Here is a 16,340-nt window from a genome sequence, read left to right as displayed (position 1 = left end):
TGGCCATTTTTACCACGAAGCTGCGCCAGCTGAGCGGTTAGCATTCAAGCCCTGTAATCGCTGGATCGAGTCCCATTTGTCAGTTTCTTTTTTATTCTCAACACAGTCATTTTCTTTACTATTTATATTAAAATTGATATAATGGGAAAAATATGTGTAATCGGATGAACTTTTATTAAATTTACTATGTTATTTGGCAGTCTACAAATTTTTATTATCACGAATAATATAATATTCATAACTATCGGCTAGTTAATGACCAAATGCATACAGTGATACTGAAAATGTATGCTTGTCCGTGTCTTCAAAATTTTTCATATTTAATCGAAAGAGAATGAGAAATTGCTTCTTGTGAAGATGCTATTAAAATATACTTGATACTGCATGACCAATTATCAGCACAGATATTTAAGGAAATACTGCGTTATGCATAGTTTGCTTCCAAATTATCGGCTGAAAGAGAGGCTTTTGAAAATGTTAACGAGGTTTCCACGGAAAGCCTCAAAAGACCTTGTGTATGCAGAAACATAGCATTTATTCAGTGCAGCTGGTGCCGTTTAACTTTGTTATCCATGTTTTTACAAAAAATACCATCCTGCAACTTGTACTTGTAATGTTGAAAGCGACGATTAATTGTACGTCTTTCGAAAGCCGTCTGTGCTGGTCAAAACTTGGAGGTAACAAGTAGTTTCAGACTCCTTCCAGGTATAAGGGATTTCTCAAATCGTGGACAAGCATACATTTTCAGTATCACTTTATGCGTTTGGTCATTTACTAGTCAATAGTTATGAATATTATATTATTCATGATAATAAAAATTTGTAGACCACCAAATAACATTGTAAATTTAATAAAAGTTCATCCAATTACATGTATTTTTTCCCAATATATCAGTTGTAATAAAAATAGTAAAGCAAATAATTGTGTTGAAAATATAAAGAAAAACAACTGAAGAATGGAACTTGATCCAGTGATTACGGTGCTTGAATGCTAACCACTCTGCTGCCACTGCTTCATGACAAAAATGGCCATGCACAGGTATATATTTGACAACCAAAATTATCTTGCGATTTTCTCAATAATGCTTGAGAAGTATGTGCTCCTGCTTACACACTTTGTTGTCCTTAAGGAGTACTACGAGTGTACGAAGTTTGCAGCAAATCCGCGTTTCAAACATTGTGGGCTCCCCTTGTCAGTGCAATGAATTAATTATCTCTGCTATGGTGTGTTGCCTCATACAAGAGGTGCATCCAGAAAGTAAGTTCTGATAACATCCATAGATGACATGAGAAGTTGAATACAAATGTGCAAACACATGAGAAGAGAGTAGGTACATGGGGATAATGCAGTACAGTTTCAGTCTCATGAGGGATGTGGTTACTGCACAGTGCTATGATATAATGGCTAGTCTGATACTGTCTGCCACCAATTGTAAGGTTTGTGCAGTTATCTGATTTTTTCACTCTCAGAAGCACTCTCGAGCAGAGATCTGTCACCAGTTGTGCCCCATGTATGGACACAAAATTATGAGCAACAGTATGGTCAGATGATGGTTGAAGCAATTTGCCAAAGGACGAACCATATTTGTGATGCGGACCATAGTGGCTGACTGCCCCAGTGATACAAGAACTGATGGAAAAAGTGCTACAAGCAATTTTGCAGAACCAGCACTTCATGATTTGAGAATTCTCGCATCAGTTCCCACAGCTGTGTCCCAGTAGCTCAGCTTTCAGAAACTGTATGCAAGATGGGTGCCAAGGCAACAGACAGATGAACACAAAACCAAACATCGAGTCACAGCAGTAGCCAATAGCAGAGTTCCTCAAACGTGTTGTCGCTGGCGATGAAATGTGGGAATAGCGTGGCACACTAGAAACAAAACAACAGTCCTTGTATTGGTGGCATTGTGGTTCACCTGTGAAGACCAAATCCAAGCACTCTCTGTCAAAAATCATGTGCACTGCCTTCTGGGACCAATGTGGTGCCCTCCTGGTAAGTTTTTGCCATGAAGGGAGACTGTTGTTGCACACCAACCTTGTATAGGACAGTAAAATGGTTAAAATTTTCACAGACCCTGAGTAAAGCTATCTCACTTCATTACAGCAATGTCAAGACAAAGTGGCCACAATGAAAACATTTTGCCTCGGAGACTGTGTCAGAACAAAACTCAACATTGGCATTTCTGGTGAGCCAGCCAGTAGACTTTAGCTGAATGTAGTGGGTCAGAGCAATCAGACAGGGTCACATCACCTTTGTTATGTGACAAAAGAAAGCCTAAGGCAAATGCAGCAAATGGTACCAAGAGCTTTTATGAATCATTTCTATACTCTAACAAACTCGTTAAGCAAGCATGGCAGAAGGAAAACTGCTGATACCCTCATAATAACGAGCCCTACGGTGTGGTCACAATGAATGATGTTGGATAAACTTTAGCCACTACCTCACTCCATAAATACCCCAGCAGTTTAGCTCATAAGGCAGTTGGTCAGACGGATTGATGGCGTACATAATGTTCACACTCGATTTCCTGATTGCAGCTGAGTGACATCTTGCAACGCACAACTCTGTTGTAGATTTGCTGCACATTACTGACAACAACAGCTGCTACACAGAGAGATGGGTATCTCGCCATAATCACGAAGCACCGAGTTCAACACCACAGTCTGCTTCTGTCACAGATGGGAGGACCTGGGGCTCTTTCCATCCCACCAGGGCCAGGACACCAGTGTTCCTCACATTCCAGCAGACTGAACGGAGCATTCATGGATGGCACGCCAATATCATCAAACTTGATAGCTAGATGGCAATTATCACGGTATGACCGACGATGAAGAATGGTGGTGAGCGGGAGGAGACAGAGCACCTCCCAAGTCAGCGTGTGAAAGTTCAATACACACACCACCATCACTCACTGCTGTGACATCGTGGTACAGCCAGTGCTGGGGCCACCAAAACAGCAAACCACTAGTGCCACAGTGTGTGGTGTCAGCTGCCTCAAGCGGGGTGAAGGCCACTTATGACGCAATTCCTCGGCGGGCATTGACAGACGTGCCAACCACGAGTCAAGATGGTAACTGTGTGTTTACGGAAATAAATAACTAATTTTGAATCTTCTTCCACTGTGCCTACCAGTGACCACAGGTCACTACCATCCTATCAAGGAAAACAGGCAAGGAGCAAAATGGGAGAGTGCCTCTTGAAATAAAACCAACTCTACTTATGCCCTCCAAATAGTTGCCTCTCCCACTGTAAATGCTGGTCAGTGTTGTCGGACAATGAAAAATTGGAGGAGGGTGGTCCGGAACAGGAGATGTGGGATGTTGACAAGAGGTATTACACTTGTGCACAACAATGCAAGGCCCCGTAGATTAGAGATTAGATTTGATTAGTAATCGTTCCATAGATCATGAATACAACACTTCGTAATGATGTGGAATGTGTCGGGTTAATAAAAGGTGTCTATTCAAGATATTACAATACACAAAATACTACACGACACTTAATATTTATTTTTATTATTTTTTTATGGGGGTTGGTGAAATTACCCAATTACTATATCCAAAAATTCATCTAATGAGTAGAACGAGTCGCCATTAAGAAATTCTTTTAATTTCCTTTTAAATGCTATATGTGTGCAGCCAACATCACACAAAATGTGTTGAATCAGTTCGGAAGGGAGATCTTCGTCTGCCTTGCTGTGGTCCCGACCACACCCCAACTGACTTTCATGTCTTCCATCTCGTGAAGCTTTTTCTGGCAGGAAAACATTTCCACAATTATGCAGAACTGGAGACTGAAGTGACTTTGTGGCTCCACACATTGGTGACAGTCTCTTATGACACGGGCACACAACTGTTAGTGCAGCACAATAAATGCCTCAACAGTGGAGGTGACTATGTTGAGAAGTACCCAGTGAATCTATGTAAATATTCCAATAATTATTTCTCACTTAGTGATGTTTTGGCTTTCTTTACTGGTCATCGGAATCTGCTTTATGGACACACCTTGTAACATGTTCATTTAAAGATACCTCCTGCAGGTATTCATCACAATGGAAATTGTGTTTTCAGTGTGATACCTAATGATAAAGGTCTTATTTTTGCACTAACCAATATATATGCTACGGTTTAGTAACACTTACTGTCTGTCCATTTACTGCCGCATTGAGCTGACACAAACTTTGACTAAATGCATGTGTAGGTTCTGGAAAGCTAGGCAGTAGCTCTCCAGGAGCTGCAGCAAGGAGTATTACCCTGGAACACAATATATTTACCTTAGTGTGATGTTAATTTTATACCAAATTAAAGACTTTGTCATACTGCAAGTAGATTACTTAATTTTGCTTTACTTTTAACATAGTTTCAATTCAACAGATATCAAATTTTTGTGTATGAGTAGCAAATTAAAAGTAGTCATTTCTGTCATATATCATGCAACAAATTACAGTCTAACATCAAACAGGTTGATAATCAGTCCTCAAAGGAGTATATTCATATGATTTTTGGAGATGCAAGAAAGTGAATTAATTCAGAAGCATTGAAAAACATTTGATGTCACTTGAACTGAATCAGCTATGATACTTGGCTGGATGTCCATTAGCTCTCAATTTATATTTCAAGTGAGTGGTTTCTTACTGAAACTGTTTTATCACAAATCTTTACAATTGTTATACAACATAACCCAATGAAACAAAACAGATTTGCAAAATTATCAGCTAAAATTTTAACTGCCCTTGGTTTGTTTCTTATCCAGCATAATACTATTCCTGTTCATAGATTTTTTTTATGTTTCACTGACAGTATACTCAACTTATTTATTATAACAATGAACAAATGGACAAGTAAATGGAACATCACAGAGACATATGTACTAAACTTCAAAAAAAAGATGAAGTATCAAATTTATTCTCATGAAAAGCTAAGAACTATTCATGGCATAAGCAGCAGACACATTTTGTCAGTTACTGTCATGATTATTATTGCAGCACTGCACATCATGACAAATTTAGACAGTCATTAAACCTGATGCTGATTCCACAAAAGTTTGCATCCCCTATGCAGACTAACTAAAGTGAGGCTACAATGTAGAGCAAAATGACAGCTATTTCACAGTAATTATGAAAGGCATTTGATAATTATAGAAAGTAAAACAAAAATTAGGAAATACAGTTACTTTCAACATTCAAAACCAGTATACCAAGACTGCTCCATTAGAAAACAGTGCAAGTAAGACACAACATCAATTTGCTTTGAGCCTTCACTTGTATGTCAGAAAGATAATCTGAAGTAGGTAGTTGCTGCATGAATGACTTACACATACATTCTGATGTGTATAATATTCACATATAAAGAAATATAGAAGTAATTTCTGTAAGAATGACTTTGAGCAGGTTAACACTAGGCATAATTTGTTGTTAGTATACTTTACTCAAGTTGCCTGTAGAGGCTGCTTCTGCCAGTTAATGTAGAACTTGACTCTTTCTAGATCCATGTATGATGTGCTTAGGCTATCAGTTTGCTCAAAACACTTCTTGTTTATCATAAACCTCAATAATATACGAATATATATTTTTCACCTGTGCAGTTTTTCACCAGTACAATTTAAAAAATTAAATCTTTTGAAAACCAATATTTACCAAATTTAGCACAATAGTTATGTTAGCATATTTTTTTCTGAACTCAATCACTTAATTTACACTGGTGTGCAAAAGTTAAGGATGAAAGTAACTTTAGCATGATGTGTCCAGTATAAAGGAACACAGCTCAGCAAAACTTGGATTATACATTGGTATACATAGGGAGAAGTGCTACACAATAGTACAGAAGATAACTGAGAGAAATATGTAAGGAGGCCAACAGAAATGACACTTTTACTCAAAGACAATGATATCTATGTATTATGGTCTTGTGGACATTACAACAGGTGGGACATGGGTCTTAATAGTATGTATGATCACCATGGGTGGCAATGCATGCTTTGTCATGTGCTCCCATGTTGTCCATGAGGTTCCTAAGGAGTTCTTGTGGTAGGAAGTTCCATTCGTCCACCAGCATATTGATTGCTGCTGGATGGTTGAGAGAGAGGAAGAGAAGTAAAAAGATTGTGGGTATGATGGTGGAATAGCAGGCTGTGTAGTGCTGGAATGGGAATAGGGGACAGTGACTAACAATGATTGAGGCCAGTAAGGTTACTGGAACATGGGATATTCTGCAGGGAGAGGTCCCCCTGTGCAATTTGGAAAAGTTGGTGTTGGTGGGAAGGATCCAGGCTGTGAAGCCATTGAAATGAAGAATTTTATGTTGGGTAGTTGTTTCTCAGCCACAGTTTATTAGTGTCCATTTGTGCAGATAGACTGCTTGTCAGTCATTGTGCCAATGTATAATACAGCACAGTGATTGCAGCTTAGCTTGTAAATCGCATGACGGGTTTCACAGGTAGCGCTGCCTTTGATGGGATAGGTGATGCTTGTGACTGGACTGGAGTAGGTGGTGGTGGGAGGATGTATGGGACAGGTCTTGCATCTAGGTCTATTACTGAGGTGTGAGTGTTGAGGCAAGGGTTGGGAGCAGGGTTTGTGTAGCAATGGACGAGGATACTGTGTAGGTTCGGTGGACGGCAAAATACCACTGTGGGAAGGATAGTGGGTAGGACATCCCTCATTTCAGGGCACCCTGTATGCTCTCCCAGGCAGCACTTCATCGTCCCACACCCTTACCCTGCTATCCTTCCCTCTCTTCACCCCAGCCTCACCCTTACACCCACCAACATGACTGCTTCTCCCAATCGTGCACTGCTGCCCACTATCTGGCCTCGGCAGCCAGAGACAGTGGTCACGAGTGCGTGGGTCGCACTTGCATAAATGTGTGTGTGTGTGTGTGTGTGTGTGTGTGTGTGTGTGTGTGTGTGTGTGTGTGTGTGTGTGTTTGTCTATTGTCTATTTCAGAAAAAGGCCTTTTGGCTGAAAGGTTAATTGTTTGGCAGTATTTTGTTGCGGCTTCTGTGAGTCAACATCACTACATTTTCATAATACTTCTATATTAATGCTTTTTAGTTAAGCTGAGATTCAGAATGTCAGGTCATGGAATATATTCTTCCACGGTTATATGTACCACTGAAATATGAAAAATCTGTTGTATTCATTAACTTGTCTGGGCTACTCTTCCTCTCCATCACCAAAATTAACTTCACTTAGTCTTCACTTAGCCTTGCACTCATTTAACAAATGTGCAGCCGGCAGAATTGAATCGACATATGAGACAAACAAACATAAAATGAAATAAGATAATACACCAAAGTTGCATAAAATAAGAAGAGTCTTACTGAACAGTACTGATGAGAGTATTGCTGAATGGCAGTGTTAACACAGAAATATAGTGTGGAACAACACTGTAAACAGACTACACTACTATGTGAGAGCCACAAGATGAAAGAGCGCCTGCAGGTTGATACTTCACCCCAGATTGACTGTGAAGGGGAACTAAGGAAACAAACAGAATAACACAGGGATTATTAAGTGTTGTGGGTAATGTCAATTCTGTATTCAGAGTGATAACAGAGAAAAATCTGAATAGAGAGAGAGAGAGACAGGCCTTTCAAATGGGAACTCATGGTGTACCACATTCAGTAGTACTATGTGCAGATTTAAGGAACAATTATTCATGTGTTAAAGATGACATCTATAAACAAAATTCAGACAAACTAAATGAAATATGCAAACAGCAGAAACAGACTTACACTAATGCAAGAAAGAAAGTGACTGAAGAGGATGCAGAAGTGTGCAAGGCTTCATTCACACCACCATTAAAATGGGCAGTCAGAAACAGATGATAGTGTAAGTGAGCAGTTTTGAAGGGAAAGAAAGGGTACATATGGTGGTGTGGCACAGACAGTAGCAACAAAATGAAAAGTTCTAGAAAACCTCTGGCTCCACATGAGAGTATAACTAGGCAGCAAAAAGTCTGTTAATAAAAAAAAGAGTATGATTACACAAATTATCTTACAAACTTTCTCTAAATCATGTATCAGTGTGCCTCTTTACACAGTGTTAGGACTGTGAACAAGGTCTGCTCAAAAAGTTCCGGAACTTTGTCCACAAAATGTTTCTACACTTACATTTTACTTATTGTGCACAGTCTGCTTTGAAATGCTCTCCTCCAAAATTTATACAGTGCTACCAATGTCATTTCCACTCCCGGGAGCATTCTCGGTATGCCTCTTGCTGGATCACATGAAGTGCCACCTAGGAATATTATTTCGTGTATCATTGTAAATCTTCGTCCTTTCTATGGAGTTTTCAACTTTGGAAATAAAGAAATACTCACAGGGGCCAGGTCTGGAGGGTATGGAGGACAAGGCAGCACACTGATTTTGTTTTTTGTGCAATAGTCAAGCACCAACAGGGATGAATGTGTGAGTGCATCATTGTGATGCAAGAGCCACCAATTCTCTCTCCACATTTCAGGTTGTTTCCTTCTCACATTTTCTTGCAGGCATTCCAACATATCCTGATAGTACCATCGATTAGCACTTTGTCCCTGTGGCATGAAATCATGATGAACTAATCCTTCAAAGTCAACAAAAAGTATCAGCATGGCTTTGACATTTGCCCTGAGCTGGTGAGTATTTCTTGGTCTTGGAGAACCATTCCTGACCCATTGTCAAGACTGAATCTTTGTCTTGGTCCATAGACTCATATCTCATCACCATTATGACTCTCTTAAAGAACATCTCATTCTCATTAGCATGATCCAAAAACTCTACACAGATTGCGAGGCGAAGGTATTTATGGTCTGGGCTTATGAGCTGTGGAATGAATCTGGGGGCAACACAATGCATTCCAAGATGCTGTGTCAAGATTTCATGACATGATCCAACTGAGATGTTACATTCTTCTGCAGTCTCTCAGACAGTCAGTCTTTGATTAGCATGCACAATTTTGTTGATGTTCCTGTCATGAGCGTCATCAGTAGACATCGAAGGGCATCCTAAACAAGAGTCATCTTTAACTTCTGTATGGCCATTTTAAAACTGTGTGATCCATTTGTAAGCCATGCAGGGTTAGCCGAGCGGTCTAAGGTGCTGCAGTCAAGGACTGTGCGGCTGGTCCAGGCGAAGGTTCGAGTCCTCCCTCGGGCATGGGTGTGTGTGTTTGTCCTTATGATGATTTAGGTTAAGTCGTGTGTAAGCTTAGGGACTGATGTCCTTAGCAGTTAAGTCCCATAAGATTTCACGCACATTTGAACATTTGACCATTTGTAGCACCAGGTATGGCTGAAGCACTCATCACCGTAGGCTTTCTGCATCATTTGATGTGTCTCTGTAAAGGTTTTCTTGGGTTTCACATAAAATTTAATGCAAATAAATTGCTTCTCTGCCATCTCTAAATTCATAGCCTGTACAACACAACATTCTACTCAATTCAGCACTGAACAATAACTAATAGACATACAACAATGAAACTTCTGGCAGTTACTCACTAAACATAGGTGTGCAGGGATGCCAAATGCATTTCGCTCCAACATATCACTGGCGCGAAATTACAAATCTTCCGGAATTTTTTGAACAGACCTCATATTTGCTGCATCATTTTCAGTTCTTAAATAGTTTCTGGTTATTAAGTGATGCCGCTGTACGTGCAGCACAAACCTAATCAAAAGGGTAGTGTATTGCGTGAAAATTGTGAAACTATTATCATATTTACCCATTTTTTGACAAATTTGTCACTCAGAAAACACAGTGTCATCTAATCTCAGACTGAACTGCTTACATTGTTTTATTCAACAATAGTATACATCTCAGCAGGAGATGCTAAAGATCCAAATAGAGGCCAGAGCCATACTAATGTGTATCGTGCAAGCAACAGTGTCACTGCTCACCATAAGGTAAAAAGGGGGTGAGTCAACTGCTGGTTTGACACCATCAGTGAGAAAGCAAGAGGAAGAATACATCTTTGGAAGCAAGAGATGAAGGAATATTGTCACACTGTCACATCAGTGTAGATGCTACATACTGGGTGGTTACAATTAAAGTGCCACCACACACAGAAGTCCAGTGTAGGCTGTAATTGTTTTATGATAGGTAGATATTCTAATGCATTAAAGCAGAGCAGATTTCTGTTGGAAAAAAATTAGTTCAAATTTTGAGCAGCATGTGCAAATGTGGTGGTTGGAATGTGAGAAATACATACTAGAATGTTTCCATACAAAATGATTAGGAACGGGATTTGGGCAGGAAAAGTTAAACAAGTGAGAAAGGCATAATGTTGACTTTATTATTCACTGCTGCTTACACAATTTCTTCAGTATGAGCACCAGAGATGTCAAAAAGGTGCTATACAGAGCCAGATTTGCACCTGGTGGCCAAAATTGGAATTAATTTTTTTCCAGTATAAGTCAGTTCCGTATTAACACATTGGCATATCTACCAAGTTTCACTGCTGTACGATAATTACAGCTCACACTGGAGCTACATGAGTAGCTGCACCTTAATTATAGCCAACCAGTAATTACTCAGAAAAAAGCAGATGGGTTCTCAGGTCTCACTATAACCATCACATCAAAAATTGCAACATATTCAGAAGAAACAGCAAAATAATGGGTGCAGAAGATGTGTGTGAAATCTCCACCAGCAATACAAATTTATTCACAGCGATATAAAAAAATACATCAGTTTACAATGCTTACAGTCTAAAATGCCCATCAGTTGAAAGTGACGTCATGCAGGTGGCTGCCATTTTCCTTCAGATACATTTCAAGCCTTTTACGGAAATTAGACAGCACATCTTGCAGGACCGACACTATAATTTGATTAACTTCCTTCCGAATAAGATCCTTAACTCCTGGATGGTGTGTGGTGAGTCACATAAGAAGATCTGAGATTTCTAATGACCCCACAGAAAGTAATCACGTGTCAAAAGGTAGGGGTCTCAGAGGCAAGGAAATGTCTCCTTCTCGAAGATGAGATGGGAAGGAAAGATGTTCTGTACTACATTAATGGAATGTTGTGAGGTACGGTTTGCGGCCCCATCTCATTGGAAGAATACATTCACAGTTACAGGAAGGTCGGTGAACTGTCGCACGTGGAAATGGTTTGACTTGCGAACACAATGTTCTGCATAACAGCATTGCCGCAGTTGTCTTCAAATAAATAAGGCTCTGTGATTTGGAATGATGATATGCCACACCTCATTATCACTTTCTAACTTTCATGAAATACAATGTTGAATCAAATATAAATCAATTTTTGTTCCTAAGCATCAACAATTCACAGGGCCTGTCTCATGCTTCTAGTATTGTTTGGTGGGACTGTTAGGAGTGGGGAGAGCCAGCCGTTACATACTCCCAACAGCTTCATCAGTAACTCATGATGGCAGGGCAACAAGTGCACCCCTCCACTGTGCAGCACATAACTATAAAATTTCTTGTTCATGAAGGAGTTCAAGTGATGGAAATTTTCCAGAGATTGACTGCACAGTTTGGTGACCACACATTGTCAAAGACATGTGTGTTTGCCTGGCATAAAGAGTTCAGGTAAGTATGAGAAGATGTGGAAAATCAGCAATATGATCACTGTCCTTGGACCAGCATTACAGAGGAAAACATTTGTGCAGTTTGAGACAGCCTTCAGGGTGATCAATGGATGAGAGAATCAGAAATTGCAGAACAGGCCAGGATAAGCTAAAGGAGCTGTGAAGTGATCATCAAAAATGACCTACAGTTCCATAAAGTGTGATCCAGATGGGTTTCTCACGTTTTGACCAAATATAAGAAGTTGAGGTATTTGAAGGTCTGCAGAGACTTACAGCAAAGTTTGCAAAAGAAGGTGATGCATTTGTGAGTTAAATTATCACCTGTGATGAAATGTGGGTCCACCACTACACTCACAGATTTAAAAGAGGCATCAAGATAATGGAGAAGGAGGGGAAGGCAACCTCAGTGAAAACCAATACTCGAGTGTCAGTTGGTAAGAATCTTTCAACTGTGTGTGGTAAGATGTTATGGGACCAAACTGCTTATGTCACCAGTCCCTAAGCCTACACACTACTTAATCTAACTTAAACTAACTTACGCTACGGACAACACACACACCCATGCCCGAGGGAGGACTCGAACCTCTGATGGGGGCAGCTGTGCGGACCGTGACAAGACGCCTCACACCGCACGGCTACCCCACGTGGCAATGCACAAATGATGCTGTGCCCTACTGCATGCTGTTGAAGAAGTTGAGGAATGGATATCAACATAAAAGACAAGACAAACAGATGCTCCTCCATGACAATGCCTCATACTATAGCTCTGACAGTCTTCAAAGTACAGGAAATGCGCTGGGCTCAGCTCCATCATCCCCCTTACAGCCTGCACCTATCATGCTGAGATTTCTGTTTGTCTGGACCACTTAAAGAAGCTCTAGGAGGGCACCAATTTCAAGATGATGAGGGCACAGTTGGCTCCTGATGCAACCAGCTTCATTCTACAATGCTGTGATAAAAAAAAAACTTCCTTCTCATTGGAAAAAATGTATTTATACAGGGGGAAACTATGTGGAAAAATAAACTGTGACTGCTTTTTGTTTGTCAGTAACTGAATTTTTAAAACTAAAAACACAATTTATATTTGATTCACCTTCATATTTCAGGTTTTTCCCTTTGACCAGTATCTAATGATTTGCTTGTTAACAAAGCCTGACAAATAAAAACTGGCCTCATGACTTACGATCATATTGTCACACAGGCCTGAATTGTCACTCATGAGTTCCAGCCGTTCCCAGCAAAAGTATAGTCTCATTGGGAGGTCCTCCATATTCAGTTTTTGCACTATCCAAATTCTGTATGGGCTCTATTGCGGTTCCTTGTGCAATATTTGCCTTACATTGCAATCTGATACATCAAGTTCCAGTGCACGCTTGCATGTGTAATGCTTGGGACTTTGGCTGAAGGCTTCTCCCACTCTTGCAACACTCTGGCTTCCCTGTGTGTTTTGTACTTCCACTCCTCTTTTGCACCATGTCACCTGCTTCCTCACAGTTCTGTACCCATATTTTGATAGCATGTGCCAACAGGACTGGAGCACGATATGTGATCTTGTAATGAGTGTGAAATACACACTGCATGGCCACGTAGCTCTTATTGGTTTTGTAAAATGTCTTCGCGGCAACAGTGCATTGTTCACCAGTCCACAATACCATCTCAACTGAACATCAATATTGGGATCAGTAGCAAAAGTTTTTTGTCCAGAAGGCACAACTCCCCGTTTCTGATTCATAACATGTATTTCCAGAGTTGCCAAATCGCCCATTTCACTCTTGCACATGTTATTTGTGGCAACCAAGATTCTTCACTGATGTCCATTTCACTTTCAGTAATTTCAGCTGTGCTGTTAATGAGATAATTATTAAGAACAGTGATACCACAGACAGCTAGCTTAGAAAATAAGAAAAAAGGAGGTGAAACAAAAATTAGTGTTAACCATTTGTTTGTGTTTATTTTATTTCTCCTTGCATTATCAAAATGTAGACTATCAATAAATTGCGTAAGTTTAGAATAGGTAAAATTTCAACTTGTTTAAGCAGATACTTTATTCTTCTATTTACAAAAGTGAAATTGGAGTCCTAGCAGATTTCATACCCTTCATTTTCTGAAGTATACTTTCTAATTGATATTTGATAGGAATGAATGTTAACACCAAAATATTATCCATGTACACTTACAGTAAATCCAAACTGTTTTCTTAATTACAAAATAAAGGTTAATAATTCAGTTTATTTACATGGGGAACTGCTGTACTTAAATAAACTATGTGAATGTAACTACTGCTATTAGGTAAGTATACTGACCTCTTTCTGCTCTGTGGCACACCAAAATTCCCTGCCTGACGTACTGTGAATGTACACTGGTAACCAATCTCTAGCAAAGCTCTAAGAGTCAAGTTTAAAACCACACTCTGCTTAAATGCTACAAAATTGCGAACATTCTCCATGATAACAAATCTTGGCCGGTAATAATCACAATATGACAGGAAAGAAGCAACCAGAGAATTCTGAAATGAAAAGCAGTTATGCGATTTTTGGTAATAAATTTCATGTACTTTACATAATACATTTTATATATACAAACCTGGAAACGTGAATATAGCTTTTCGCTAAACCTATTCATTCCGCTGAAACCTTGGCATGGTGGTCCTCCACATATCAGGTCAACTTCTCCTTTCTGTGGGAGCTGCTGACGTTTACTATTTTCTATGGCCCCCTGAAATGAACAATACTGTAAACATTTCTTTGTACCTTAGTGAAATGATATCCTCTGTCTCTAAAGTGACAGTGTAATTCATGCCTGTGTCCAACGGGAAGTCTACCAAGAATATTTCTTCTCCATTGATGAACTTCTTGTCTCATTGCACTAAATATTGGGTTGGTGCTTAAGTTCACAGTATTTTTCCATTTAATAAACATAACAGATACACATAACAGACACTGTAGTCACCAATAATATATTCTCCTTCACTATTTATAACAGTCAGCCAATGCTGAGGTAACTTTTCAAGTCCGTGACTGTTGAAATCAAATCACGTTGTTTTAAGATGAGGCCATTTTCATCCACAGATGAATGTTCAAGAAGGTTGTTCGATAAAGAGTGGAAAAGGTTAAACTCTGAAGGTACAAGATCAAATGAATAAGGTGGGTGCGGAATGACTTCCCAACAACTTCTCTATAATGTTTTTTATCAGTCTAGCTGAATGCGGGTGGTCATTATTGTGGAGTAGCATCACTTCATGCAATCTTCCCAGTCATCGTTCCTGCACTGTGTCTGCGAGACATCTCAGTTGGTAACAATAAATCTCGGCATCAATGGTTATGCCTTGGGGAAGCAATTAGTAGTACAACACATCATCAATGTTCCACAAGATGCATAACATTATCTTTTGTGGATGCTTGCTAATCTTTGTACAGGGAATGAAAGTGAAATTTGTACATAGTCTTTGTACATGGATCATTGTGGATTAATGTGATCTTCATTTCCTGAATGTGGAGGGCCACTAAATAAAAAATGACTATCCTTAAAATAAGAAAACCATTTCGTTGTTGTGCTGGGTCCAATGGCATTGTTCCCATACACAGACCAGATGTTTCTGGCTGCCTCTCCTGTCATCACCCCTCTACTGAGCTCAAACAGAAGAATATGGCAGAAATTTTCCGATTTATCCATTTGGCACTCCATTTTCTAGCATCTGTAGCTCCACTCACTGTCTCCAAGTTACAAAATGACAATATGAAAACTCAAATAGCAACAGATAACTACAAATAAAAAATGACAGTTGATAAATAAGTCCATAGTAACTGGAATATCAAGAGCAAAATAAAAATGCTATAAAATTATGCACCAATCTAATAAAATTGTGTGTGTGTGGGGGGGGGGGGGGGGGTGTTCTGCACTGGGATTGGATAAATATGTCTATGTAACAATAGGTAGTCAGAGAACCATTTAAGGGATAGAACTCACAAAAAAAGTTACATATCACAGCAAATTATTATTATTATTATTATGCGTATGACGAAATAACTGCCAAACATAAATAGAAGTATTTTGGAAATTTCATAAACAGATTTCTTTAATTTGGCCTGACATGTACTCATATATAGACTATTTGGGATGAAAGTATAAGTAAAAATGATGTGTATACTTCGCCCACAAATTTCATTCCTTATGGTGAATTCTACACATCAATAATTGAAATAGCCCAAATATGGCTATGGGCTATGTAGACTGTGTATCTTATGTATTCAGAATGTAACAAATGTTTTTGCAGAATGTATAAACTCTTGCTGATTTCACTTACATTCACCTCACGCAAAAAGAAACCCTCAGCACTCTTACGGTCACAGAATGCAGTTGGCGAAGCAATCAACTACCAACAGACTCTTAATGAAAAACAAATTTAACTGGTCCTTGGATCTTTAATATTACGTTATTAAATAAGCTTTTGTGGAGATGCTGAGTTGCAGATAGGTGCAACAAAAAGACTGTCAGAAAGTGAGCTTTCGGCCAACAAGTCCTTTGTCAGAAATAGACAAAACACACACACACAGTTATGCAAATGCAACTCGCACACACATCTCTGGCAGCTGGAGCCAGTCTCTGGCTGTTCATCAGTCTTTTTGATGTGCCTGTCTATGACTCAGCATCTCCATGACATGGTGAGTAGCGACTATCTTTTTGAAATATTATTACATTCCATCCTGGATTTTCCATTGTTTGATTTTAAATAAACTTTTGGCTATCTCAATACTTCACTGGTTTCTGAAAACAACATTGACACGTTCAAATGAAAAGAATTTAGTGGACAGTT

At 39.3% G+C, this 16,340-nt stretch overlaps 1 protein-coding gene across 1 annotated transcript in view; it reads right to left on the bottom strand.

Annotated features, from left to right (window-relative positions):
* The window catches only part of LOC124552346 (DNA (cytosine-5)-methyltransferase 1-like), a 49,827-nt gene that overhangs the window by 23,921 nt on the left and 9,566 nt on the right, over positions 1 to 16,340 (bottom strand). Inside the window, exons 3-5 of the mRNA XM_047126615.1 lie at positions 14,111 to 14,242; positions 13,831 to 14,033; positions 4,142 to 4,253 (exon numbers count right to left, since the gene is read on the bottom strand). Coding sequence (XP_046982571.1) covers positions 4,142 to 4,253; positions 13,831 to 14,033; positions 14,111 to 14,242 — 447 coding nt within the window. The remainder of the gene's footprint in view (positions 1 to 4,141; positions 4,254 to 13,830; positions 14,034 to 14,110; positions 14,243 to 16,340) is intronic.

This window comes from Schistocerca americana, chromosome 10 (genome assembly GCF_021461395.2).
Source record: "Schistocerca americana isolate TAMUIC-IGC-003095 chromosome 10, iqSchAmer2.1, whole genome shotgun sequence".
Lineage (NCBI taxonomy): Eukaryota > Metazoa > Arthropoda > Insecta > Orthoptera > Acrididae > Schistocerca > Schistocerca americana.
This window is presented reverse-complemented; position numbering and strand designations above follow the sequence as displayed.